The sequence below is a fragment of the Vulpes lagopus genome, chromosome 20 (genome assembly GCF_018345385.1).
Source record: "Vulpes lagopus strain Blue_001 chromosome 20, ASM1834538v1, whole genome shotgun sequence".
In the NCBI taxonomy this organism is placed as follows: Eukaryota; Metazoa; Chordata; class Mammalia; order Carnivora; family Canidae; genus Vulpes; species Vulpes lagopus.
The window spans coordinates 3,430,893-3,456,337 of NC_054843.1; the positions used below are offsets into that span (position 1 = coordinate 3,430,893).

A 25,445-nucleotide genomic window follows, 5' to 3' on the forward strand; every position below is an offset into this window, starting at 1 on the left:
CCGGGATTGAGGACTGGTTGCTCGCCTGTGAACGTTTAGCAGGAGAGGCTCCCCAGACAGCTGTGCAGGGTGATGCTCCTTCCGAAGCGCACGAGGGTTCTGGAATTTCTCCAGAGCCCACCACGGGGACGGAGAGCCCGAGGTGGGCAGGTGCGCGATGTGCTTCAGTGGCGGGCATATAGGAGGAGACGGATATTTCTGTGAAAATCTCCGTCCTCATACTGGAGCCGAACCAAGTCTTCTGTTTGACGAGATGCCTGAAGTTTCATTCGTTTGCGGTGCTCGTGGCTTGGAGTCTGATCACCACGGGGGTGGGCTTCCCGAGGCCAGCGCCCCTTTACGGACACCTGCTACGCTGTCACCAGAACAGGGCACAGCGCCAGCCAAGGACGCCTGCGGATTGTTGGTGGACGCCTAGTGGCGAGCGTGGCACCTCTTCGGCTGAAGTCACGGCCTAACCAGCTTGGGAGTCGACACGAGGCAGGGGAAACTGTGAGAAACGGACGACCCAGACCACCGACGAGGAGGAAGCCGGGGGCCTGGCTGAAAAGTAAGCCGATGGGGACCCATCGGGAGCGTCCACGGAAACTCAACCACCGAAGCAGGACATGATGGGCAGCAGGGTGGCGCCCACGACGGCGGCACAGCGGAGGGCCTGGTCGCGGTGAGCCTGCCAGGCAGCGATGGCTGAAACTAGACACCTGGACAGCAGCCCTGATGGCACCCCCGAGTCTGACAGAGACGCGGAGTCCAGCGGCCAACCAGGTTCTGGCACGAATGGGTCACAGGTGGTGCAACGCTTGCAGGAGCGTGACAGGGAGCGGCTGCTTTTGGACGGTTCTGGACTGAAGAGTCGCCGCGGGGAAGACGTTTTGAATGCTCCTCTGCCTCTCCAGCTCCCACACCTACTCCTTACTGGCCACTCGCTTATGAGAAATTACGGCAGGTGTATGACCGTGAAACAGACCCGGTAAGCACAGGTGAGTTGACTACATCAGAGAGTCATTGGCTTATATTGGAAGCTACTGGATTTGACCGGGGGGGGGGGGGGGGGGTCTCTAGGTTTTTATATACATAGTGAAATTTGGATTTTGGAAAACCCGGTTAATTCTTGGAATTCGTTTGCCTTAGTAGAGACTGGTGATGCTTTAGCTTCTAGGGAACACACCTGCCCAGGTTCCTCACCGAAAATGGAAGCACTGAAACACTTTTGAACGTGCACCTGTCTCTGCGTCTGCTTGTATGGGCATCTCCCTACATTGCGATACTTATCTACGTGATGTTTGGGGGTCCGGTGGCTTCTTCCCGCTGAGGAGCAGAGGCTCCCGTACACGTAGGGTCATAACAGACAGGGCGTCAAGTCTCTGATGCCCCCCGCCCCCGTCCGGAGCGCATGCTCACCATGGTGCACATTCGGTGCCTTTGAAAATCGCTTTGAAAAGTGTCTCAGACAAATTGGACGGACCCCTGCCACCCCCACAAGAATCTTGGAAGTGTTTGTGAAGATGAGTCCGTACGCTGGCGAATCCCCTGGGGTGTGTGCATCACTTTGGGTCTCTTAGAGCATCCTCTGCACAATCTGTATGCGGCCTATCCGACTTATGGGGGAGCCTTAAAGCCTTAGATTTAACATCTAAAACATTAAGGGGTCAGTAACATTGAAAGTGCTGAACCAAAAAAGGAAAAAAAGAAAGAAAAGGAGGAAGCAGATCCTGCTAACTCTATCTATCCCGTTGTATTTGTATAAATAGTCCTTGGGAAATCTTAGGTTTGGGCAAATGTCAAAAAAGATCAAGAACTTCCAGGACGCCTGGGTGGCTCAGGGGCTGAGCATCTGCCTGTGGCTCAGGGCGTGATCCTGGGGTCCTGGGATCGAGTCCTATATCAGGCTCCTTGCATGGAGCCTGCTTCTCCCTCTCCCTGGGTCTCTGCCTCTCTCTATGTCTCTCATGAATAACTAAATAAAATCCTTAAAAAAAGAAACTAAAAAAAAAAAAAAAAAAGATGGAGAACTGTTGATTCCAGGGCTGGGATGGCTCGTTAGAGACGCATTTCCCTCTGCTCTGAACGGGCTCTGAACCCTACTGAACGTGACAGCTGTACCAGGTGTGTGTGTGGCTCAGGGAAACAAAGGCAGCGAGCCAGTGCGCCGGCTGGCCCCCGGGGCCCCCCCACCCGTACGAGGCTCCCCCCGAACAGCTGCCCACATCATCTCCTGCATCGTTCAGTTCGCTTCTGCAAGCCTGCAGGCTGCTACCTTGGACCTGAGACCCTCGGGGGCAGCTCTGCCCGGGCCCACCCTCCAGCCCAGGGCCCGCGGGCCCTGGGGCTCAGAACCGCAGGCTGCTGAGAAGCTGCTACCACCCCCCCCAACCCCCCCACCCCCTCAGTGCGGCCCGCCTCCAGGGAGCCCGAGGAATCCTTAAGAAAGAGAAGCAAGCCCCCAGGGTCATGTTTAAGCTGTGCTGGTTGGACGGTGGGAGGGGGGCTGATGAAGGCTCTGGGTCCCTGGGGACATCCTGGTGGCTCCTCCCACCCACAGCCCCCGAGGAGGCTGGAGTCACACTCGAGAGAGGCAAGCAGGCTGACTGTGCAAGTGCACTGCTCGGCCATGGTCCCCCGCACGCCCACGTGCACGCGCAGACCCCGCAGCGGCCTGCCCCCCCACGTCCTCTTGCACCTGACCCTGCAGCGCCAGCGCCTGGCCCCCAGCACACCTGCACCTGAGGGCCATCTTTGCCCCCACGTCCCATCTCTCCTCCGGCAGGAGACTCTTCCCCAGAAGCCTCCCACCGAGTCCCTCGCCAGCCTTTGGAGCCCCTGCCTCCTCTCGGCGGGGCTGCTCCCCGCGTGGGCCCACTGTCCACGTCCAGGCCTCCTGCTCGGGGCGCCCATCCAGCTCTGCTCCTCTCAACCCCTGATCTTGCCTCCCTGTGCCTGTGGCCCCAGCATCACCTATTGACTGAGCCCAGCCCGTGCCCGGAGCCCACGTGTCTCCACTGTGGTGCATGGACTGGGCCCCAATCAGAAGCCTCTGAGTACGAGGCCTTTGCCCCCCTTGTACCCCTGAGGGCCCCTGGAAAGGCAGAGTCACAGAGGCCTTAGGGCTGGTCCTTGCAGGCAGGGCAACCTTGCCCCCTTGACCGCCAGGTCCCACTGAAACCTAGACACAGGGACCTAACCATCACCATGCAAGTAGGGCACCCAGCCCGCGGCCCCATGGGGCCACCCTTCCCCACCCCGTTCTGGGAAACAAGGCCTCGGATTGCCCTCAGGAGGTTCTTAGGGGCAGAAGTCCAGGCCCCTGGGCCCCTGCCATGTGGACCAACCTCCCGACTGAGGACAACCTCCCCATCTCCACTGCCACGCAGCCCCCTGGCTGAGACCATCTCCTGGGGCACGGCCACCACCAGACCCTTCCATGTACACCCTCAACCCAGGGCCCAGCTGCCCTGCCTCCCAGAACTGCTCCTTCTAGCACCTTCCACCTGGTCACTCCCGCCCACCACCCCCTGCTCTCCGCCCCCCTCACTCAGCCTCTGCCACATGTCCCCTGGCTGCACACACAGGCCTCCCCGCAAGCATCTAGGGACTGTGTCAGTGTCCACAGGTCCTGTCCCAGGGTAGCACATTTCTCAGGGGGCCACCCTGTCCTCCCGTGGCCAGTGAGGGGGCCTCATGGAGGATGCTGGTGGCCTCGAGGCTGCTCAGTGTGGGGAGGAGGGAGGCGACAGCAACACAGGAGCCTTAACTGTGACCCAGAGCCAACCCGGGAAGAACCAGGGCCTGGAGCCGGTCAGCCCGGCACCCGGGGTGCAGGGGTGCTGCCCCCAGAGGAGCTCCCATGGGCCGGGCTCCCGTCTGTGTCGCCTGTCACCCTGTCAACTGACTCTGCAGTGAAGCGGACCTCAGTCCCTCTGGCTGGGTCCCTGTGATCACACCAGCCCCTTGCCCAGCGTGCACAAATGTGTGCACACTCACGCAGTCACACACGTCTACAATCACACACACTCACCTACACGCATGCATGTTCTCACACGTGTGCACGTCTGGACGCTCACGGTCACACACTGAGCTCTCCTGCCTGTTTCCTCGCTAGCCGCCGCCCATCCTGCCTTTGCTTTAGAATCCCTAGAAGTATCTTTAAACCCCGAGGCCGACCCCAGGCCTTTTGCACAGGATCCCGCAGGGCAGAGCCTGAAACTCCCTCCTGAATCTAGGACGCAGTCTGGTCCCTGGTGAGAACCTGCCCTAACGTGTCCCCCTTTCTTGGGTCCCCCACTTCAAGTCGGAGACCCTGGGGTGCAGTCTTCCCCGGTCCCCCTCCGCACCCCACCCCTCCCTCCCTGTGTGCCTCCCGCGCCTGGCCCCCCAGCCCTTACACTTTGCACGACGGTTCCGCACTCGCTCCACCCGGCCACCAGGAGAACGTGGGTGCTGTTGTGGTAGCTCACGTTGCAGGAGGGGTGTCCCAGGTACAGGGAAGACTCGGGGATGGACTCCTGCCGCAGGAAGCGCCTCTGGATGGCGATGGCCACCTTCTCGATCTCACAGAGCACCCTGACCGCCTCGGTCAGGCTCAGCCGCGGGGGCGGGTCCTGGGGCCCCTGGCTGGCCGCTGGCACCGAGGCAGCCCTGGTTCCTGCAGGGGTGGGGAGGCCCCCAGGGGCCCCGGGAGCCTGGGCCGCGTGGCCAGGAGGGTCACCTGCAAGGCACAAGGAGATGAAACCAAGACTGGGTCTGTGTTTCGGGAGGGTCCCCTGAGCCTGGCCTGCGAGCCCGCGTGCAGGGGGCAGGGGCTGAGTTCCCACACACCCGGGCTGCACATTCTGGCCACGATCACACACACGCACCTGTTGCACGTTCCTGCTCAATGGCGGGGCCTGGCCTGGTGGGCCGGGGGCTCCCGTGGGCCAGGGGACCATGGTGCCCTCTGCCCCCCACCCCCCAGACTCTCCCGGGCTGACGCTAGGTACGGGCTGAGCCCGAGGGCTGGCTGTGACACCCCCGTAATCTCTAAGGTGGGCTGCTCTAAGGTGGGTGTTTAGTCTCAGCATCCTGAGTCCCCAGCTCCTCCCCCCGCTTCCCGCTTCCCCCAAAGCATGGCCTCAACCTCCACAGGGACACGGAGGCTCCGCAGAGACATCCAGGGTCCCCCCAGGGCTCCAGGCCTCGTCTGCGCCAACCCGACCCAGGAAACGTGTCAGCCCGCTCCCTGGGCCCGGCTCCATCACCTGCCACCCCAGCACCCGTCTTCTCTTCTGTCAGGGTGGGGCTCGCCCTCGGCTCCGACCCCTCACCTAGCTCCCAAGATGCAGTGAACCCCCGCTCGTGGCGCTCACCGCCTTCTCCACTGGCCTCCCCCGCTCGCTCCCGCCCCCTCCACATTTCAGCCGGGCAACTGCGCCGGCACCGTGCGCCCGTCAGGAGCTCTGTGCTCACTGCTGCACCGACCCGGGGCACCCTGCTCCACTGGAGCCCCCTCTGCCCAGTGCTGTCCTAGCGGGCCTTTAAGACCACCTCTTCCAGGAAGCCCTCCCTGACCCCGCTCTTGGGGCTGCAAGCCTAGCCCCTCTGAGCCTCCTGCTTCTACTGCAAGCAAGAACACACTCCATACTCCCGGTGACAAGTGTTTACTTGCATAAGTGTCCGTCTCGCTCCACCTGACCACAGATCCTTGCATGGCAGGGGTCACCTCAGGGCCAACGCTGAATCCACTGAGGCCCCATTTAATGGTTAAAGTATGGGGTGGAAGGAGGGGCCGAGCAGAAACATCTCCCGCGTGCTGCTTATCACATGGGCTGCAGGCTCCGGAGGTCACTTCTAGAATCTGAGAGGACGCAGACCTTACGTGCATAGTCTCTCATCGGGGGCACTTGGAGACGCGAGGTGCCCCCAGGAGGCTGGAGATGCATGGCACAGTGTGAAGGGGCACGTACGTGTGCACAGACACGCACGCACATGCACACACACGTAGGAAAAAGCATCCAGGACATAAAAATATGCTGACCCCGTTTGGAAAAGAAGGACTTTGTGAACGGACGTCCTTAAAAGAACAGATGACCTGACGGTATCTCAGAGAAGGGATTAGGGAAATCTCACCTTCACAGGGTCTTCCAGAATATTCCAGAGGGACGTGGGGGCGTGCCGCCCACGCAGCTGCAGGTGAAGGAGCCCAGAGTGTTGCGGCAGGACGCGCCCGGCTCGCAGTCGTGCTCCTGGCTCTCACACTCGTCGTAATCTGTGCGACATCGGAAACAAGACGGACACGGTCACGGTCACCGGGCCCCCGAGGGCTGCGGGCGAGAGGCGCTCCCACGCCGGCTGTTCACACGGCCTTGTGGGGTGGGGGGCAGGTGTGCGTCTCAGGCCGCGGAGTTGAATCCGGAGGGACGACAAAGCTGGCCAGTTCTGGGGAGTTGAGGGGACAGGCGGCACCTGCTTCTCGGCTGGGATGGGGGCAAGAGCCGGTGTCCGGACGTCTGCAGGGGCTGCTGGTGGGGGGAGGGCTCCTGATCCTGGGGGGGCTGGGGGGGAGCAGCTCATCGGGGCGCCAACAGTACCCCAGCCCCGGCCCTTGGCCTCAGGCCCATGCACCCCACAAGCCTGTCCCCGTAGAAGGCCCTCGGCGCACTTGCCTGCCTTGGTCTCTGCACCCAGTCACTCTAACTCACAGGAAGAGGGTTTACTGCAGGAAATGGGTAAAAATCAGGCCATCTGAGCAGAGAGCATGTCCACACCTAAGGCCGCCTCCCGCATAGCACAGTTTGCTCGGTGACATGTCCCCCTGGTCCTTTCAAACACGGATGGCGGGACGCCTGGGGGTGGCTCCATCGGTCGGGCGTCTGCCTTTGGCTCCGGTCATGATCCCAGGGGTCCTGGGATCGAGTCCGGCATCGGGCTCCCCGCTCAGTGAGAAGCCTGCTTCTCCCTCTGCCTCTGCCTGCCGCTCCCCCCGCTTGTACTCGCTCTCTCTTGCTCTCTCCCTCTCAAATAAATAAATAAAACCTTTTTTTAAAAGATGATTGAAACTATGTTTTGGGGTGTTGCCTTCTTCAGCAGGGTGCCTTTATTTTGTTTAATATAAAAAGCTTACACTTTTATAGAGTCAAATACTTCAGCCTTTGCCTCTGGGGGCTCCTTTGCCTTCAATTTTCAAGTTAGAAAACCCTCCTCTTTCCAAAAACCGGAAAGATGCTTGTATGGCCTCTGAGTGACGTCATACATGAAATTTTTTCATCATTTATTTTCAAGTACGACACACGCTGTGAACCGAAATGTGCCCCCAAAATAGATACGTTGAAGCCCCAACCCCTCGTGGGACTGTGTCTGCAGAGGGGGCGTTTAGGAGGTAATTAAGGCTAATGGAGCCCATAAAGGTGGGACTGTCACCCAAGAGGGTTGGCGTCCTTATAAGAAGTGGCGCCAGAGCTCGGCACACACACGGGGAAAGAAAGGCCTTGGAAGCTCTGTCCACACGGCAGGGAGAGGGTCCGCCCCAGAAAACGAACCAGCGGGCCCCTGGATCTGGGCCGTCCAGCCTCCAGAACTGTGAGAACGTGCAGTCGTGTTGTTGAAGCCGCCCCGTCCGTGGTATTTGGTTACGACAGCTCGCGATGACAAATGGGACTTGAAAGAAGAATCTAAATGGCTTTTTCTCCCTGCTTGTCTTTTCAATTATTTTTACCAGGATCTCCTTGGAAACCATGCTTGGGAGGAAGCGTGGGCTGCAGAGAGGGGCAGGTGCACCCCCGGCCCGGTTACGTGGGTGGCAGAGGAGGCCCAGGGCGGGACGCGGTCCCCGGAAAGGGAGCAGCATCTCTGGGCATCTGCGCAGCTTCACACCAGGATGGTTCCGGCCCCTAAACCTTCAGAAACCAACACAGTAGCAATAAGAGAGATGGGGCACCGGGCGGGGGGCTCAGTCGGTGAAGCGTCTGCCTTCGGCTCAGGTCATGATCCCAGGGTCCTGGGATCGAGTCCCACATCGGGCTCCCTGCTCAGCGAGGAGTCTGCTTCTCCCTCTGCCTCTGCCCCTGCTTGTGTTCTCTCTCATGTTATATCTCTCTCTCTCTTTCAAATAAATAAATAAAATCTTTTAAAAAAAAAAAGAAAAATAAATAAATTAAATTTAAAAAATAATGATAAAAAAAATAAAAAAAGATGAGGGTCCTATCTGTTCCCCATGTTGACCTCCTGCCTGGGAGCCCCTAGGAGGAGACACATGGAGTGACGTCTTCCAAACAAGGGCAGAAGCTGGGGTCTCCCCACCTCTCTTGCAGACACAGTGAGCCTCCGGGGGCGGGGGGAACCCGGCCTCCACCTACCCTGGATGACGGTGTCCTCTCCCACCACCTCCAGCAGAGACGCGTTCTGAAAGGCCACGAGGAACGCGGCAGACACCTCGCGGACACCCACGTCTGCGGTGATCAGCAGGTTAAACTCCACCACGACGCTGCCATTGGTGATGCGGGTCACCTCCACCTGGACCCCACCGGAGTCCAGGAGCCGAAGCATGGCAGCTGGCAAGGAACCCCGCACCTTTGGAGAGATGGCACGTGAAAAGAATGAGAGGAAGCGGGGTATCCGACCAAGGGGGCACCTCCTGGGATTCGGGCCAGCGGCAAAAAGGCCAAGGTCCCGTGTGCCGTGTCCCAACCCCAAGTCCCAAGAAGAGCCCTGTTCCCCCAGAGCACGTCTGCGGGCCGGTGTGGGTGACATGCAAGGGCCCTGCCTGGGGGTGAGGGGACACGTCACCCAAGGGGGCGCACGTGATGGCATTTAGAACCTACTGCTCTCGGCGCAGAGCTGTGGAGGGTGGGGGCTGGATGGGTGGACATGGGGGGGGGTCATCTCTCTCTCACTGTGCATTTTCTAGAACATTCCCCCTACTGATGCTGCAGACCAGCTCCCCTGCCTTTCTTCCCGCCTTCCCCAAAACCGCTTCCCTGCAAGCCTTCCCACCAGGACACGCAGCTCCTGCCTCGCTTTTCCCTCTACCACCTTGGAGGGAATCCTTCCTCGCAGGCCATCCTGGCACCTCACAGCCAAAACGCCACCGGGTAGTGGCTCTAAGCGGTCCATACAGCACTAGACTTCTATGGGAACGTGTGCTTCCGGGGTCTGGCCTCCCAGGAAATCTCGTCTTCATCAGGACCCCGTGAGGGGTGGTGGCTCAAGGCACAGGCTCATGGATTCACTTCTCAGCGTTGGGACATCCAAGGTGACAAATCTGCTGTCACCTCAGTCACCGGGCCACCATCACTACCACTGGAAGAGCTAGCTCTTGTCTCTTTCTCCCTCTCTCTCTCTCTCATCTGGGACTTCCAGAGATGCGGTTGGATTAAAGGCCCTCGGGGCTGCCTTTCAAATCCGTCTCAAAGCAAAGTTCCAGCCTCCACGCTAGGCAGTGACGGGAACAAGGTGCCACGTTAACCCACAACCTCCCAAAAGCTGTCCTACATGAGTGACAAGCTGCACAATCATCTGCTATCCTGAAACTCTAGACAAACCAACAACGGTCCCCAGAAAGAGGCGAGCGAAGACGTGGTTGGGGGAGGAAGGATGCGTGCAGACATGTGTGCGGATCTGGGCTGCCACACGTGGCCGCCGGAGCCCTGTGGCCCGATGGTCAGCGCTGTTGCTTAGTATTACGTGCAAACATCACGGAACCTAAAGAAGACCATTGACAACTCTTGAATCCACGCACAGGGACACTGGGCCGGGCGCTGGGGACCCAGGACAAATAAGGCAGGATCCCAGATCCCCGAGGAGCCCCAGTGGGACCCATTTCCTCCACCCTAGAGAGGAGAACGGAACCAAGTCATCGGGCTACGGGGCGAGCACCCTCCGCCTCGAGGTGGCACTTCCAAACCCTCTCTCCTGGGTCTTAAACCCGGCGGGGAGGGAAAGCTAACAGGGACCCGACGTCCACCGCGTCCAGGAGACCACGGGATCGGGACCAGTGCATCCTCTCTTCGTCAAAGGGGAATCAAGCTGCAGCAAATCCCGGCCACCACCGTCCCTGGGAGTGTGAATGGGGCAGCGGGGGGTGGGGGCAGCGGGGGAGGCACCGGCGAGATTAGGAAAAAGGAACAGCAGCTTCATTCAAGCTCCCCAGAAAGTGCAAGCACCGCCACGCGCATCAGCGGATGAAGGGGCGCGTGGACCGTGGTCTCTCCGTGTGGCCGCCCGGGGCCCCGGGGAGCAAGCCAGACGCCGCAGGCCATGCGTGTAATGATTCTGTGCACGCATGACATCCGGGGCAGGCAGACGGCAGGTTAGCGGGTGGCAGGGGTAGCAGGGCCGGGGCGGGGGGGGGAGTCACCGCAAATGGGCACAGGCGGGGCCTCTTTTGGGGGGATGATGGGAATGTTCTGGAACTGGCGGTGTCTGTTGTACAGTTTCGCAGAAAAAGCCGAGAGCGCTGCACGGAGCCCTTGTAAAGTGTGGATTTTAGGGACCGTGAAATTAGATCTCAATTTTTTATAAAAGGTTTTCTTCGCCAGGCTTCCTGCTCCACGGGGTCCCACCGCCGTAAAGGAGCTGGCCCAACAGCTAACAGCGCCGAGCGAGGACACAGCAGGGGCCCAGGTGTGTCCCCCACCTGCCGATGGGTCTAGCAGCGGGACCGGGCACCGCACCGGACGGAGCTTCCCTCGGAGGTGGGGGGGTCCCGGCACCTACACGTCCGCGTCCCGCGAGGCTGTGCCTGGGCTTCTGTCCGCCCCCCTGTGCACGTCCCGAAAAGGAAGGGACAGTCCCCCCCAACTCACCATCGTAAGGAACTGCTCCCGGAAGTCCTGATACTCCTCGCTGCTTGCATTGCCGAAGGACTCTACGTACCTGACGTTGGCTATTCTGACTTTGCCTCTGAGCTTCTGGGCCGCTGCGGACAGAGAACAAACCCGTCTGGAGCATTAGGAACAGTGACAGCGTCAGCTCTGGCTTCACGTCGGCCAGAAAGGACGGCACCGGAGGCTGGCGGTGCCCTGCACGCGCACACGCAGCCCAGCCACCCCAGAGGACGCCGGCATGCAGCCGGGGCACAGACAGAGAAGCTTCTGGGCCCCCTGCCCCCCTCTTCCCGGCCCCCGTGTGGCTCTCCACGCACACGCTGCCCAGGTGGTTTACCAGCAGGGACAACTTCGAGAAGGAAAGGCCCCAGGGGCCCACCTGGATGTCCTGGGCAAATCAAGTCGTGGGGCGGCCTTGCCCCACCCCTGCCAGAGCCCACAGCCCACGGCACAATGCCCAGGGGTCCTGACCCTCTTCTCCCTCCCCCTAGAGCACCGTCTCTCCGTGGCTTAAGGGTGGTCCCTGCTTTTGCACCAAGTCTGTTTCATGGGAATCTGTTCCCTCCACGTGGGGCTTCCAGGAGGCCTTGGTACAAAAACGCGGTCCAGGAACATCGCCTGGCTACACCCTGGCGTCCGGCACGTGGCATCCAGCACGGCAGCCACGTCGTTCGCTCCTTCACTAGACATCTGTGATGCACCTGCCAGGTGCCTGCTGTTCCGGGCGCTGGAGGAAAGGCCAAGGTTCTCCCGGCGGGGCTGAGAGTGCTGCCCCCACGGCTTATTGCCCAGGCCTAGCACAAACCACAAAGCCATCCCAGGACGCATGGCCTGATGACCCCCAAATCCATGTCCTTGGGGTCACGGCTATCGCTGCACCAGAGGACCACGGGTCCAGACACCACAACTGGGGCGTGCAGCTTGATCTAAAAGCCTCAGGAGCAGGACAGGTGCACAGGTGAGAAGGGACAGGGACCTGCCCCTGCACAGGTCACATGCCCGTGGTGGGGGCTCCTCCTTCCAGCAGGTGAGGCCTTCCGGCAGTGACCGTCCCTCCTCCAGCCCACCATGATCCTGCCGGAGGACGCCCTCGCACACCGACTTCCCTCTGATTTCCCAGTCCACAGCTCATCGGTACCCTAAAGGACGCACACGGAAGCTGAAAGCTCCTCTTACTGGCACCCCCAAGGGCTGTGCACCCCACCTTGGAGCACTCTGCCCGTCAGCCCTTACACAGCTGCCCAAGACCTGAGGACCCATCTGCAACGTCAGCCAGCCCTTGGCTGTTTGAGCAACTTAGGCATTCAGGGAAGTATCTGGACGACGGGTGCAAAGGGGGAGAAACAAGATTTGTCTGAACACGTAACTATCACCAGCACCAACGCCACCTCACCAGGGCCCCGGCCGGGAGGAGACAGACAAGCTGTCCAACTGTCTCATGTCCCCTGTCTATCCGTCCTTCCTAGAAGCCAAGTCCAGGTCCGCTGAGAGCGGGAGCAGTCAGAGGGAGGGCGTGACGCTCGGCACACCAGCACCACACGTGTTTTCCTGCCACGTACCCTCGAGGACACGGGGCAGCCAGCGGCCACCACCTCTGCAGGCAGAGTCCTGAGCACTTTGCGCCTCCGCATGGCCTACGGTCTGCCCCTTGCTGCATTCCTGGGCCCGCGAGAGGCAGAAACCCAGCTGCTCGCAAATGATTCTGGCTCTTTTGAACCTGAACTCGCTGAAAATCTCTCACGTACTTGTTCCCTCCCTTTGAGCACAAGTGGCCACGAGCGTCCCTGAAGCCCATTCATTACCTGTCCTCACTCTGAGGCGGGCCCCGGCACCTCCTTCCCCGCACGCTCCGGCCGCTATCTCCACCAGGTGTAGGACGCCGGGCTCCAGGCCCGACAGCGTCAGGCTCACGTTCCGGGTCTCCAGGTGCACCGCGGGGCTCCGCGTGGAGGTGACGGTGAGCTGGAAGGTGGGGTGCCGGGCGAGGTCCGCCGCCCATGCCACGTGGAAGCTGGTGCTGGTCACATTGGAGACGGTGACCCTCTCGATGGGGACAGGATCTGGCAAGTGGACATAAGCATCGAGCAAATGAAAAGCAATCCAATGATCCAAGGAGAGAGGACCGGAGAAGCCTCACCAAACCCTAAAATCAAATACACTGCTTGGGGACAGGAGAGGGCATCGGGGGAAGGAAGCCCCAGCCCAAGGAAGTCGTACAAAGTTCCCCCCCTCCCCCGCTAGCCCTGCATGTGGTACAGGGTCCCCGGACGGCCCCCTGAGCCCCAGGCCCCCTCGGACAGCACTCCCGCCCCTTCCGGTTTGGTTTTCTCTCTGCCACTGGGGTCCCTGGTCTTCCCTAGAGCAAACCTCTTGAGCAGATGCTGGGTGGCTCCTCCAGAGGGGGTACCCCGCCACCCCTGAGCGGACTCATAGAGGGGCCAACACAGGTGGCCATGGCTGGCTTCGGAGCCATTCCCGCAGGGTGATCCCGGGGGCGCTCGACGGTACTGACTTACGGGGCCTGCCGTGTAGTCTCGGAACGTGCAACACTCAGCAGAGGAGATGCCCCGATGGAGCTACGTTTAGGTTCTGTTTGGCGGCAAGCCGGGGTCGGGCTAGCACAGTGAGCTCACAGGGATGCCGCGTGGGAGCTTCACGGCCGGGGCTGCCGCCCATCTACGGTGCTGCCCCAGGACCTTGGCAATGGCCAAGCCCTCTGTGTGCTGTCAGTAGAACTGCCAGGGGGTCTGCACGGTGCAAGGGACTGCACTAGGGCTCAGGGCTTCTGCACTGCTGGGGAGGCGTGGAAATGCTGGGGTGTCCAGCACTCCTGGGTGGGGCGGCTCTGCAGTGCTTAAGGGGACACATGCACCTCACAGGCTCCTCCTGGGCCCGACCTCCTGCTCCTGATGGGCGACCAGAAGGCTTGGGGACAGGCATGGGAGGACTGGAGAAAGCACAGGGACCAGGTTTCAGTCCTAACAAGACAGAGGCCACCCCCAGGGACAGGGCTGTGCTGTGCCCCACTTGGTGCAGCCATACGATGAGCAAGACACCTGACTTTTCTCAAAAGTCTTTGATTCAATGACCGTGTGAGCCTTTACCAACTGGAACGCAAGGGTTCCCCGGTGTGCCCGGGGTCTCAGGGCACAGGCCCCCTAGCACATGCCATCCGAGGCACTCACCACAGGCCGGAAGCTTCAGAGACTCAGGGGTGAGGGCTGAGGGCAGGTCCAGGGAGCTGGAGGGCCCAGGGTGCATGTTCTGTGGCCCTGTGGGGTCCAGGGGCGCTGGTGGTGTTCTCCAAGTGGGGAGACTGGCGTGCCACTCGATGTGGTCTGCGGGGCCCTCAGTAGGTGTGGGCCAGACGGGCGGCTCCGTGCTGGAGTTTCTTGACAACCATCCAGGGGTGTCCAGCAGGACATTCATGGCCCCAGGAGGGGAGCCATGGGGGTTCCCGGGAGCCCTGCTGGCTGTCGGTGGGCCTGTCACCAAGCCTGGGGCCATGCTGGGCACCTCCTCCTCCATGCCCTGGCCTGTGCCGTTCCCGTCCTGCTTGGCCACGTCGCTGCCCCCTCTCCTGGGTGGCAGGCCTGGAGTCTGGGCCTGGCCTGCTGCGGGCGTGCCCCATGGGTGCCCAGCGCTGGGCCACAAGGCGGGAGTCTCCCGGTCAAGGGCTGCTGTTTCTGTGCCGAGAACTGGGGCTGTTACTCCTGTTGCCGGAGCCAGGACACCTCCCGTGGGGCTCACCGTGTCACCTACCGAGACACACATCCACTGTCAGAGGGGACACCTGGTCCAAAGACGCTAAGCAAAACCCACCAGATGCCACCCATGAGCGAGAGCCTCCCGGGGGGCCCCCAAAAGTGGGGACAAAGGCTGTCTCATTGGGGGTGGCAGGATCACGAATGTTTAGTGGGGCTCGTGTCTGCAGCTCTCCGAGGGGGTGGCAGGGCCTCTCCACTGGATAAATGGGAGCTCTCAGGTGCCACAAGCGGGGCTCCAGCTGGGGGGCTGCAGAGCCAGGACATAAGCGCAGGGCCCGGTTCTTGCAGCTGAATCCACCTGGCCCTTGCAGAAATGGGGCAACTTCTCTAGATCTGGGCTCAGCGCAGGGCTCGGTGCTGATGACCGGCGTCAGTGTGCCCTACGTTACACGAATAAGAGAAGGATGCGGGACAGTGGCCCGTGAGTGCTAGAGAGGCTATGGGATAGGAGGTCCCGGGGGTGGGGGTGGGAGGCGCACCCTCACAGGCCCGGCCCGCTCGGGAGGGGTTGGCGTCCCTGGCCGTCCGGCACCGACAGGTGTAGGAGCCCTCGAGGTTGATGCACTGGGCAGCGGGGGAGCAGTCGTGCCCCAGACTGTCTGCACACTCGTCCCAGTCTGCGGGGCGGGAGAGAAACGGGACGGAGCTGCTGAGACACGGCCGGAGGCTGCTCACAAGGCAAAACAGCAACGGAGCGGAGTTCTCCGCAAGCACCTCCGCAGCCAGCAGTCGAGGGGCGAAGGCCGGGGTCGGAGGTGGGCCCCCCGCCTCCCGGAAGCCTGTCCCTGACCCAAGACCGCAGGCCCCGCATCTCCCTGCGACAACCTTCACCGCCGGCTGGCTGCTTTGGGGGCAAAGATTAGCGACTGTCCGTTCCCTTTGGAGCCCTTGGCACCCACTGGTGTGAATATATTCTTCTCCTGTGTATTCTTTGTTTCCAGACCCCAAAACCAGGATGCTTCCCCTCCTCACCAATGGGCCAACATCCCCCTAATATTTAGCCCTTCAGCAAAGAAAACTAGCCAAGCCAGGAGGCACCTGGGTAAATCTAACCGGAACTCTTAGAGACGCACGGAGGAACGGTCCTGAACACCTCCTCCCCGGCCTGGGAGACTAAGAAGCCCGAAGAGCCCATGTCACTGGGAAGCGCTGACCCTTGTGGGCCGAAGGAAGAGCGTCAGGTAAGGGGCCCCCAGCCCCTGCTCACCACCACACCCGACACAGCTGGCACTTTCCAGCCAGCGGCAGCCTGGACCCGCACTAGCCAACCCGTGAAACAAGGCTCCTGGGGCCCCCGCTGCCCTCTCCAACCCCCTCTTCCCGCCCCCCCGGGGGACTGCCACCCCCACTCTCGCAAGGAAACATCTGATGGTCTCGTGCACTTTGACATGTGACTGATAAAGTGCTACATGTGACACGCATGATAAACCTGAAGGAGTAAATATCTCAAGCTGCATCCCAGGCGAGGAGGAGCCGGGCTAGGGGAGGGGGGACAGCTTTCCCCACACCCCTGAATCCATCCTTCCCATCACTGCCTGCCTGTCCCTCCCGCCCCAGGGGAGAAGGTGGCTCAGAACGGAGTGGCCTCTGCTGGGGGGACCGAGCCGGGGGCCCACCTGGGGGTGCTGGGCTGGGCTGGGCTGGGCTGGGCGACAACCTGTGTCCGGCCCGGTCACAGGCCCCCCTCGATCCACCATGCTCGCTGGGCCAGAGGAGCCCAGACTCGCCCATATTTAAGTCATGACACAGGACGCACGCTCGGTTTTATGCGGAGAAAACTCTGCAGCCAAGGGCTGTTCTCGTGCTGTGGTTTTCAATTTCGCTTCATATGATCTTCACGGAAGCTCACGGAACAGCTCCCTGAGACCCGAGGGCTCATCAGCTGATGCAACAGTCACCTCCCACCGCCCCCTCTCCTCCCCGCACCCCCCCAGACAGGGCCCTGTGTCCCCGCCCCCCGGGTCTTCCTGGAGCCCTGCCCCACTTCCTCCACAGCCTGCAGGCAGCTCGAGGGGTTTTGGGGGGTGGAGGGGGCTGGGGACCTGGGATGAGAGAGCAGAGCCCCACAGTCCAGAACGGGGCTCGCACCCCTGAACACCTGGCGGCTATTTTTAGCCACAGTGATTCACCGGCCTCCCCCCGGCCGGCCAGAGCAGCTGGCGAGCAAGCCCGAGTGAGGCAGGACACTGTCTCGTCTTGCGTTAGAGCCCCGGGCCAGGTGGTTCTCCAGTCCAGAGGGAGGAGGCAGGTCTGGAGTGAGAGTGCCCAGGGGGCCTCGGCACCTTCTGGATCCAGCAGACACCTCGGGGGTGCGGGGGGAGGGCTCGCTCCTGGGGGCCCTGCAGCTGCGGGAAGGCGAGCGGGCCCGGAGGGCGCGGCTCGGAGCAGCAGGGTGCTGCTCAGCGAGGGGCACGCCCTCCTGGAGGCAGACCAAGGACACGTGGCCACCCACTGACCCCCCCCACGACAGATGGGCCTCAGGGAGAAGCTGAGGTCATGACAACGTGACCCCCCGCGCTGCTGGGACATGTTGACTCATGGAGGCGAGAGCCCCCGAGCCACCCAGGAATGCTCCGAGGGCGCCAACAATAGCATTTCTGTGCAGCCGCGAGCAGAGCAGCCCTCCTGCTGCGGTTTGCTGGCGTTCCGCAGGACGGCCACGCGTGCGCTTCTCGGGTCCCCGCCCGGGGCCTGGGCTGCCTGCCCGAGGGGGGCTGGGCCCGGGGCTCTGGTGACACAAGCCAGCGGTCGCTGGGTCAGAAGACCCTGCATGGGGCCGGGCGCCCCCACCCCAGTCACCCAGCAGGAAGGGGGTGCCGGCACGGGGAGGCCTCCAGGGAGCCTGCAGGGCGAGAAGGGGCGTCTGGGACCTCATGGGGACGCTTCACGGGACCTGCTGACACCCTGAGAACATGAGCGACGAAGGCGCCTCTTCTTCCTCTGCCTCTTCTTCCCCTCCCAGATCCTCACGAGCTCCCAAGCTGGCTCGAAACAACAGGATTCATTCTCGCACTTGCACAGGCCGAAGTCCAGGATCCAGGGGCGGCGGGGCCCCATCTGGGGCTCGGGGCGGAGGGGGGAGCGTCCTCCCTGCCTCCTCCGGCCTCTGGGGCTCCCGGTGCTCCTGGGCTCGTGGCCCCCAGCCTCGGCCTCGGTCTCCCTGCGGCCGTCCTCCCTGTGTCTGGGTCTCTCCTCCCCTGCGTCTTCTCCTGTAGGGCCCTCCCCCGATCCGGGGCGATCTCCGATCCTGACCTTAATTTTGTCTACAAAGACGCTTCCTCCAAACTAAATCTGCAGTTCTAGGTGGACATTTCTTGGGGGGCAGGGGGAGGCCACCCCTTCAACCCGCGGGCAAGGAGCAAGAGTAACCCAACGCCTGGTGCACAGGGCCGGGGCCGGGAAGCAGCACTCGGGGCCGCTGGCTCCCCTGAGGGATGCTCGGGTCTGGCCTCGGGTGGAACTGAGGGAGCAACTGAGGACCCCCCGCCGGGGAATGTCATCCCTCGCACAGCAGCCTGTTCTCTGCTCTCTCCCTATCTCTGTCTCTGTCTATCTCTGTCTTCCTGTCTCCCTCTCTAGCTCTGTCTCTCCCTACGCCTGTATCCCCGTTTCTGTATCTCTGTGTCTCTGTCTCTCTCTTCTCTACCTCTACATCTGACTGTCTCTCTCCTCTCCGTCTCCCCACCACCCTCCTCTGTCTGTCCCGAGGTGTCTCCCCCTCCCCTGATCTACGACTTCCTGCCTCAAGGCAACATGAAGTGAAATTACATAACATTGAGGCCAAGGAACTAGAGGCCGTTTGGCAGGTGGCGCAGGGGACGGCGGCCCCCAGGGCCCTTCCCCTCCCTCCCGGGTCCTCCAGCCCCGTCCCACCTCGTGTTCTGGGCCACCTGCAGGAGTGAGCTCCCCGGGCTCTGGGGTCCCTCTCCCACTGAAGCAAGAAGCGTGGGATGCAGGTGGGCCCCCACGCAGGAACACAGGATAAGGATTCGAATTTCATGCGCTTGATCGATCTTTCACGATAAATACGCGTGGACCTGAAATCGCGTGGCCGGGCCTCTGAGGGGCCTGGCGGCAGTGGGCTCGGGTACAGAGGAGAACCGACCTTGCACGCGTGTGCCCCGCGGGTCGATCTGGAACACCCGGCTCGCCCACAGAGGCGGGAGCATGGGCGCCAGCGTGGAGAGTCCCACTGGGAACTCAGGGTCCTGAAGCAGCAGCCTGAGCGTCACCACCACGCTTCCGGCCTGGAGAGACACGACGCGCACCTTCAGCTTGCCTCTCCTGTACAGGGCGGACAGCGCGGGCGGGAAGGCGTTTGCAACCTAGCGGAGAAGAGGCAACGGTCACTCAGAGCAGATGCTTCCACCAGCGTCTTCAAAACCATTGGGCAGGGCCCGTGGGACCCCCCAAAATGGTGCACAGAATGTGTCCCCTTGGTGACCAAGAGGAGGTGTCCGGCGACCAGCCTCTAGGGGCCAAGAAGAGACAGGAGCCCTGGCCCCCCGCACCTCCCCCAGGGCCCCCCTCCAGCGACAGCCGCGGTCCCCACTACAATTGTGAGACTCCACGGGCACCGCGACAGTTGGGCTCCCCGTCACGGAGCACAAGACGCACAAACCACTGTGTGCCCTGGAAATCGGTGTGCAGGTGACGTGTGTGTGACACAGATGGAGAGATGCAGTGGCTACTTGCAGCTGCGCCCCTCACTGGCTGTATCCCCCCCGGAAACACCGGGGCCACCGGTGTGCGGGGCCAGCGTGCCGAGCCAGGGAGGCCAGCCTTGCCCCCACACACACCATGCCCCGCACACACGCGAGAATCACCGGGCACGTGAATGAGCACGGACACCCTCCTTCCATCTGTCCCATGTCTACACCCCTCCTTCGACCTGTCCCGTGCCTACACCCCCCCTTTGACCTGTCCCGTGTCTACACCCCGCCTTCGACCTGTCCCGTGTCTACACCCCTCCTTCGATCTGTCCCGTGTCTACACCCCGCCTTCGACCTGTCCCATGTCTACACCCCCCCTTCGACTTGTCCCGTGTCTATACCTCTGCTTCGACCTGTCTCGTGGCTACACCCCTCCTTCGACTTTTCCCATGCCTACACCCCTCCTTCAACCTGTCCCGTGTCTACACTCCTCATTCCATCTGTCCCGTGTCTATACATTTTGCAACCAGAAGCACTAACAGCCCTTTTGCTCCAGAGCCTCCTTCCAAGACGTTTATAGGGTGAACAGCCTCAGGAGAGGGCAGATTTGTCCCCGTCTCCCACCATGAAGATAGTGTCCCCTTCCGGAACCACGTCTAGGCAGATTTGCTTTTGGCCCTTTGCAAGATCCGGTTTCCCTAAGCTCGGGGCTCCTCGGCGGTGACGCAGACACACTGTGTGTGTGTGTGTCCCACCCACCCGGGCCCCCCACACCCCCCTCCCTTGTGGGACTTGCAGGCCAGAGGGAACTGTCAGCAATGGTGCCTATGCTGCCTGTCAGCTGTACAGCAGACAGTCCTCGGTCACTGACCCCAGAATCCCACGTCTCCTGCCAGCGCCCCATGACAGGAACAGGCTAACTTATCAGTTTGAGGGCAGGATAAAATCTTGGGCCATTCATGGTTCTCGGTGGTTTAGCAAGTCACTTGCGTCCCAGGTTCATCTGTCACCCAAGGGGAGACAGCCCTGGCCGCTGGCCTGGTTCCCCTGGGCTGCATACTGCTGCCCCCTCATTAGCCACGGGGAGGGTGGATGCCGTGACCCCTGGTAAACAACCCCCCCCCCCCAGTGAAGCCCCAGCACTAAAGCAGGGAGACAGATGCTCCGGGCTACCTGGATGGAAGGTTCCGCAGAAAACCCGGCTGCACCATCAGGGGCGCACTTGAACCAGAGCGTGGTTTTCACAGACTGTTTGGCCCCGTATCCAGATTAAGGGGAGCCCCCCTAAGGGGTGGCGCTTGGGTAATCAGTGCCCAGGATCTGGGCTGGGGTGACGCGTGCTCGTGCATAGTCACAGAGAAGGGGCTGGCGCGCACGGGTGTCTGGCTCAGACACCCCTCCACAACCCCCGCCCCGGGCACCGTGTCTGCACTTCGGCTTTACCTCGCGGAGCAGCAGTCGGGAAAAGTCCTGGTACTCGGGGCTGCTGGGGTTGAGCAGCTCCTCCGTCACGTTGTGGTCCAGGACCCTGATGGTGACTCCGAACACGCGGGCGTCTGCAACAGCGATAATGCAAATTGGCCAAAATCGGTGATGAACCGTGACACACGCCTTGCTGTCACTGTTCCCCAGAAAGTCTCCTCTTCTGAGGGGACGTTTGTTTGCTGATAGATGGAGGGAGGAGTCCTGGATCGGGGAGCTGCGGCGGGGGACGCGGATAGGAGGGCGCTTTACCTCTGCAACGGAGGAAGGAGCGGCCCGAGACACACACACACACACACACACACACACACACACACACACACACGCTTCCACCGCCAGGGCAGGGACGGGTGGGACAGGAGCAGATGTCACATGTGGCCCCCGCCGGCAGGAACCGGGACTCAGCCGGCACACGTACGGTCCGCAGGCCCCTCCCGCCATCCCTCACCCCGCGTGGCTGCGGCTTTCCCGCGTCCACGCATACAGCCGGCCGGGATCCTCACGCCGGATGCCCCCAGGCCCCGGTACCCAATGCACCCTGTCCGCCCAGGACTTTCCAAGCGTGTGCACCCAGAGTCCCATCCCAGGAACCGACTGTCCCCAGCAAACCGGGAGGGGCGGTCGCCCGGCAAGGGAGGCACCCCTTCTCTTTGGCCATAAGCGAAGCCGGGGAGAAGTAGGATGGGACGGGGAGCGCGTGTCTCTTTCATCGCCGAGAGTAAAACCAACACCCAAGCAGGTCCCGCTGCGTCTCCGTGTGCTTCTCCACGACCTAACAGCCGTGGGCCGGATGTGCCCTCTATCCCTGCTGGGTGCTCGCGCCACGAGGGCCGCAGAACTGTCACCGGGTTGTACCCCGTGCGTTTCTAGATCAGGGCCTCTCTGGCCCTTCTCCCGTCCTCGGGGCACCAAGTGTCCCTGTGATGTCAGCCTCGGCCCTGCCCACAGCGAGAGCCTCCTGGGAAGGGGGGATCAGGGTCCACCTGAGCCCCCGAAATCCAGACTCTCTGTGAGGCTCTGCAGCCACTGTGACCGGAACGCCCACCGCCTCCTAACACGAATTACCTCGATAGAGCCTTTAACGTGAACCAAGCTCCTTAAGGGAGCAGCGTGCTCACAACAGGCATTTTTACAACATGGAGAAGGAGAGAAAAGGCTGGTGGTTCAGGAGTCTTCTGGAACTTTCCTGAGGGCACGGGTTGCTGAGCGCCCCGTGCACATCTAGACATGCTCAGAATGTCCCATGGGAGAGGAGTTGGGGAGGGAGCAGAGGGAGGGTCAGCAGAAGCAGGGGATGGGGAGAGCTGGGGTCTGCCCTCACTCCCCCACGACCTAGGGAACCGAGTGCTCCCTCACTTACTCCCTAGGGAACCGAGTGCTCCCTCACTTACTCCCGGCAGTACTTGGACCCTAGAATGAGAAGATGATGTGGGTCCTGCTCTGAAGTCGGAAGCCTCGTCGCCAAGGGCTGCCCATTTCGTGGGGGGCCGCTGCATGCCCATTCTATGTGTTGTGACAATTCAGCAAGGGCCGGCCCCAAATCGGCTTCCAAATGCTGCAGGACCGTGTCCTCAAAGGCCTGCTCATTCCATCCCTCGTCATTCACTGCCCCCATCCCTGGCACTGGCCCTCATCTCCGCACAAGGCCTCCCACGCAGAGATTTCTGTGCTCTGTCCCCAGACCGGCCTGGGAGCTCCTCTGTCCCCACCCAGGTACACCCGGGCCAGGCAGGGAGGAGATGCAGTCATGGGGAGGGGCGGTGAGGTCGGCCACCTGCGGAGCCCCCATCCCCGCCCCACCCCACCCCCACCGCTCAGGCCACACCAGCCACCCTCTCCAGAGCTGAATCCCTGGTTCACACCTACAACCTGTTTGGGTGAAAGAAAGCATCTTCACGGGCCGATCTAGGGGGCACCACGTTAGCTTTTTAAGGGCCTCATGCGGGAAATGAAGCAGGTCCGGGAGGATGCCCCGTGATGCTCGGCTCCAGGTTTGGGGAACGCATAGACGCAGCCCTGTGAAGTCGGTGCTGCAAAAAGGCCTTTCAGGACATGCCCATCGCTGCCGTTTTTGCTTAATCACACTGTTTGCTCTGCCCTCTCGGACTGCGGAGGCCTTCAAACCGGGAAGGTGGGCTCCTCACCTCGTCACCTCAGGTGTGAGCATGGGCCCCCGCACCTCCCGCGGAACAGGATGAGATGTAGTGGCGTGAGAGGAGCCGTGGAGACCACAGACGGCCACCGTGGCACTGCTCAGAGGACACGGAGCCCCTACAGCCCCTCCCAGAAGGACTGCCCCTGCCCTGAGAAGAGGGCGAAAGAGGATGGGAATCTCGGGGCCAACAGAGGTGGAGCCGCAGACCCTCAGGTAAGACGCAGGGCTCGTGTGGGTGTCCTTACCTGTTCTGACGGTCAGCGTGGCGGTGACATTGCTCCCGCACGCCTGGTAGCTGGTCTTCACCCCATACAGCTCTCCGGCCTCCAGCCCCGCCACCTCCAGCGTCCTCCCCGTGGTGCTGGCGCTCTGCAGGAGCTCCTCCCCCTTGTAGACCTGCACGTGGAAAGTGCGGAGCCGGGAAGAATTCAAACGCCAGGACACTCGAAAGCTGCTGCTGGTGACGTTGAGGGTCACGTAGTCCCGGATGGGAGGGCAGTCTGCGGAGGCACAGGGTGAATGAGGTCGGAGACACCATAGACAAGCAACCAAAGCAACATCCCTCCGTGGGCCCACAGGAAACTCAAACAAAAACACTTCGGCGTCGAGGGAAACCGTCCGCGAAAGGAAAGGACAAGCTGCAGAACGGGAGAAAATAGTCACAAATCAAATACCTGCTAAGGGGCTAATATCCAAGATGTGTAAAGAGCTCATCCGACTCCATAGCAATCACACGCGTGCACACACACACACACACATACACACACTCGATCCAATTAGAATATGGGCAAAGGATCTGAACAGACATTTCTCTGAAGAAGACATCCAGGTGGCCAGCAGACACACGAAAAGGCGCTCACCGTCACTGGTCATCAGGGAGGTGCCCCCGCACACCTGTCAGAACGGCTGACAACACCACGGGAGATAACGCGCTGGCGGGAACGCGGTGCAGCCGCTCTCGAAACAGCGTGGAGGCTCCTCCAAATGTTAAAACTAGGGTGACCGTCGCATCCAGCAATCCCACCACTGGACGTGTATCCACGGGAATCGAGACCACACCGTCAAGGATGCACCTGCGCGACACGGATTCCCCCGGGACCTCCGGAGGGACACCTGCCGCCGCCTCCGTGGGCCCGGGACCCCTCACTCCAGATGTGTGCCCTGCAGAGCTGTGACAGGGTCAGGTGCTGTGCTTCTCGGCACCTGGTCTGCGCTCCGGGAACTGGGCCCTTCTCCAACTAGTTTTCGGGGCAGCTACTTGTGGGACGGTGCCACATGTCGCGAGGTCTTTCCAATGCTGCCCATCAGCCGCCCTCTAATGTTCAAGGGCGGATCCACCTCTGCGGGACAGGCCCGGAGACGTTTTCAATGCAAATTGTCCTTCTACTCCTTCCCTCTGTCCTCCTGTGACACGGATTTGCATCCTCCGGTTGCAGGACGCCTTCTCGTTGCCCGCTGGGACACTCCTCTTAAAATGCGGTCCCGGAAAAGAATGTTCGGGATGCAGGACGCCTGCATGATCTGAGGGCACCGCTGCCTGAGGCCTTCCCCCATCCTGCGGCCGTGAACCAGATCCAGGACCTGACATTGGTGTGGGTGACACGCATCACATTCCCTGCGTCCACGGGTCTGGGCCCTCGTTTGCTCTGGGCAACCCTGACCCGTCTCTGGCGAAGCAGTTCGGGTGCTCCTGGGGGTCCTGCCTCTCCCATGATCTCTCAGCTCAGCCTCTGCTCCCGGACCCGTCAGCGTGGCACCTGAACCTTAGAAAGGTAGAGATGCTGAGGACTCCTGCCATAGATCCGGAGCACCCCGTGTTCAGAAGCCTGACGGCGGGTGAGGAGCGCCAGCACGGGCGAAGCTGCACGGCCGCATCTCACCGGCCCCGACGGCCCCGACCGCCCCGACCGCCCACGGCCCTGCCCTCGCCCACCCCCAGGTTCGGGAGACGAGGCCAGTGGTTATTAGGTCCCAGCTGGGAAGGAAACCGCGTCGGAGGAAGAGAGGGCGACCTGGAATCCAGTTCCACCTGATGCTAAAAGCAGACCGTGGTCCTGGAAGAGCAAGCGGGAACCGTGAGGTATTTCTGACGGCTTTTGTTTTGTGCAAGAATCCAGCTGCCCTGCATGTCGCTAAGCGGATGACTAATTTCACAAGAAAAGCATCTGAAACTTGCGCTGTATTTTCCACGGGTTCTGTACCTCTCAACCATTCCAGCAGATTGCTCATGTACATTAGCCTCTAAATGCAAAACACATGCTGCTGCCCTTAGCGCTGCGCGGCTGGGATCCACTCTGACATTCTGATCTGGAAGCTTCGCTGGTCTTTTCTGCCTAAGAGAAGTGAGGGCGGTGGGGGAGGACAGGGTGCAGCTTTTCCTAGTGATGTTTCGCCCTCGAGAGACCCTTTATCTTGAAGGAAACTTGCAACTCGTGACTTCGAGTAGCATGGCACAGTGTGGCTGGCAACGTCCCTAACTGCAAATAGAGCCTGATAGCATATCAGATTGCTCGCCAGAGTATTCTCAGGTACTGTATTCCCACTTTCCACGCTCGCTGATGGGACAGGACTCTCCCCCGGAGGCCACGGGACA

The 25,445-nt window shown here is 61.4% G+C and overlaps 1 protein-coding gene across 1 annotated transcript in view; it reads right to left on the bottom strand.

Annotated features, from left to right (window-relative positions):
- UMODL1 (uromodulin like 1) overlaps positions 1 to 25,445 on the bottom strand; it is a 61,405-nt gene that overhangs the window by 13,405 nt on the left and 22,555 nt on the right. The window contains 12 exon segments of the mRNA XM_041735114.1: positions 4,383 to 4,705; positions 6,103 to 6,142; positions 6,144 to 6,241; positions 8,328 to 8,541; positions 10,776 to 10,888; positions 12,599 to 12,856; positions 13,982 to 14,187; positions 14,311 to 14,554; positions 15,043 to 15,180; positions 18,669 to 18,888; positions 20,659 to 20,771; positions 23,098 to 23,352. Coding sequence (XP_041591048.1) covers positions 4,383 to 4,705; positions 6,103 to 6,142; positions 6,144 to 6,241; positions 8,328 to 8,541; positions 10,776 to 10,888; positions 12,599 to 12,856; positions 13,982 to 14,187; positions 14,311 to 14,554; positions 15,043 to 15,180; positions 18,669 to 18,888; positions 20,659 to 20,771; positions 23,098 to 23,352 — 2,222 coding nt within the window.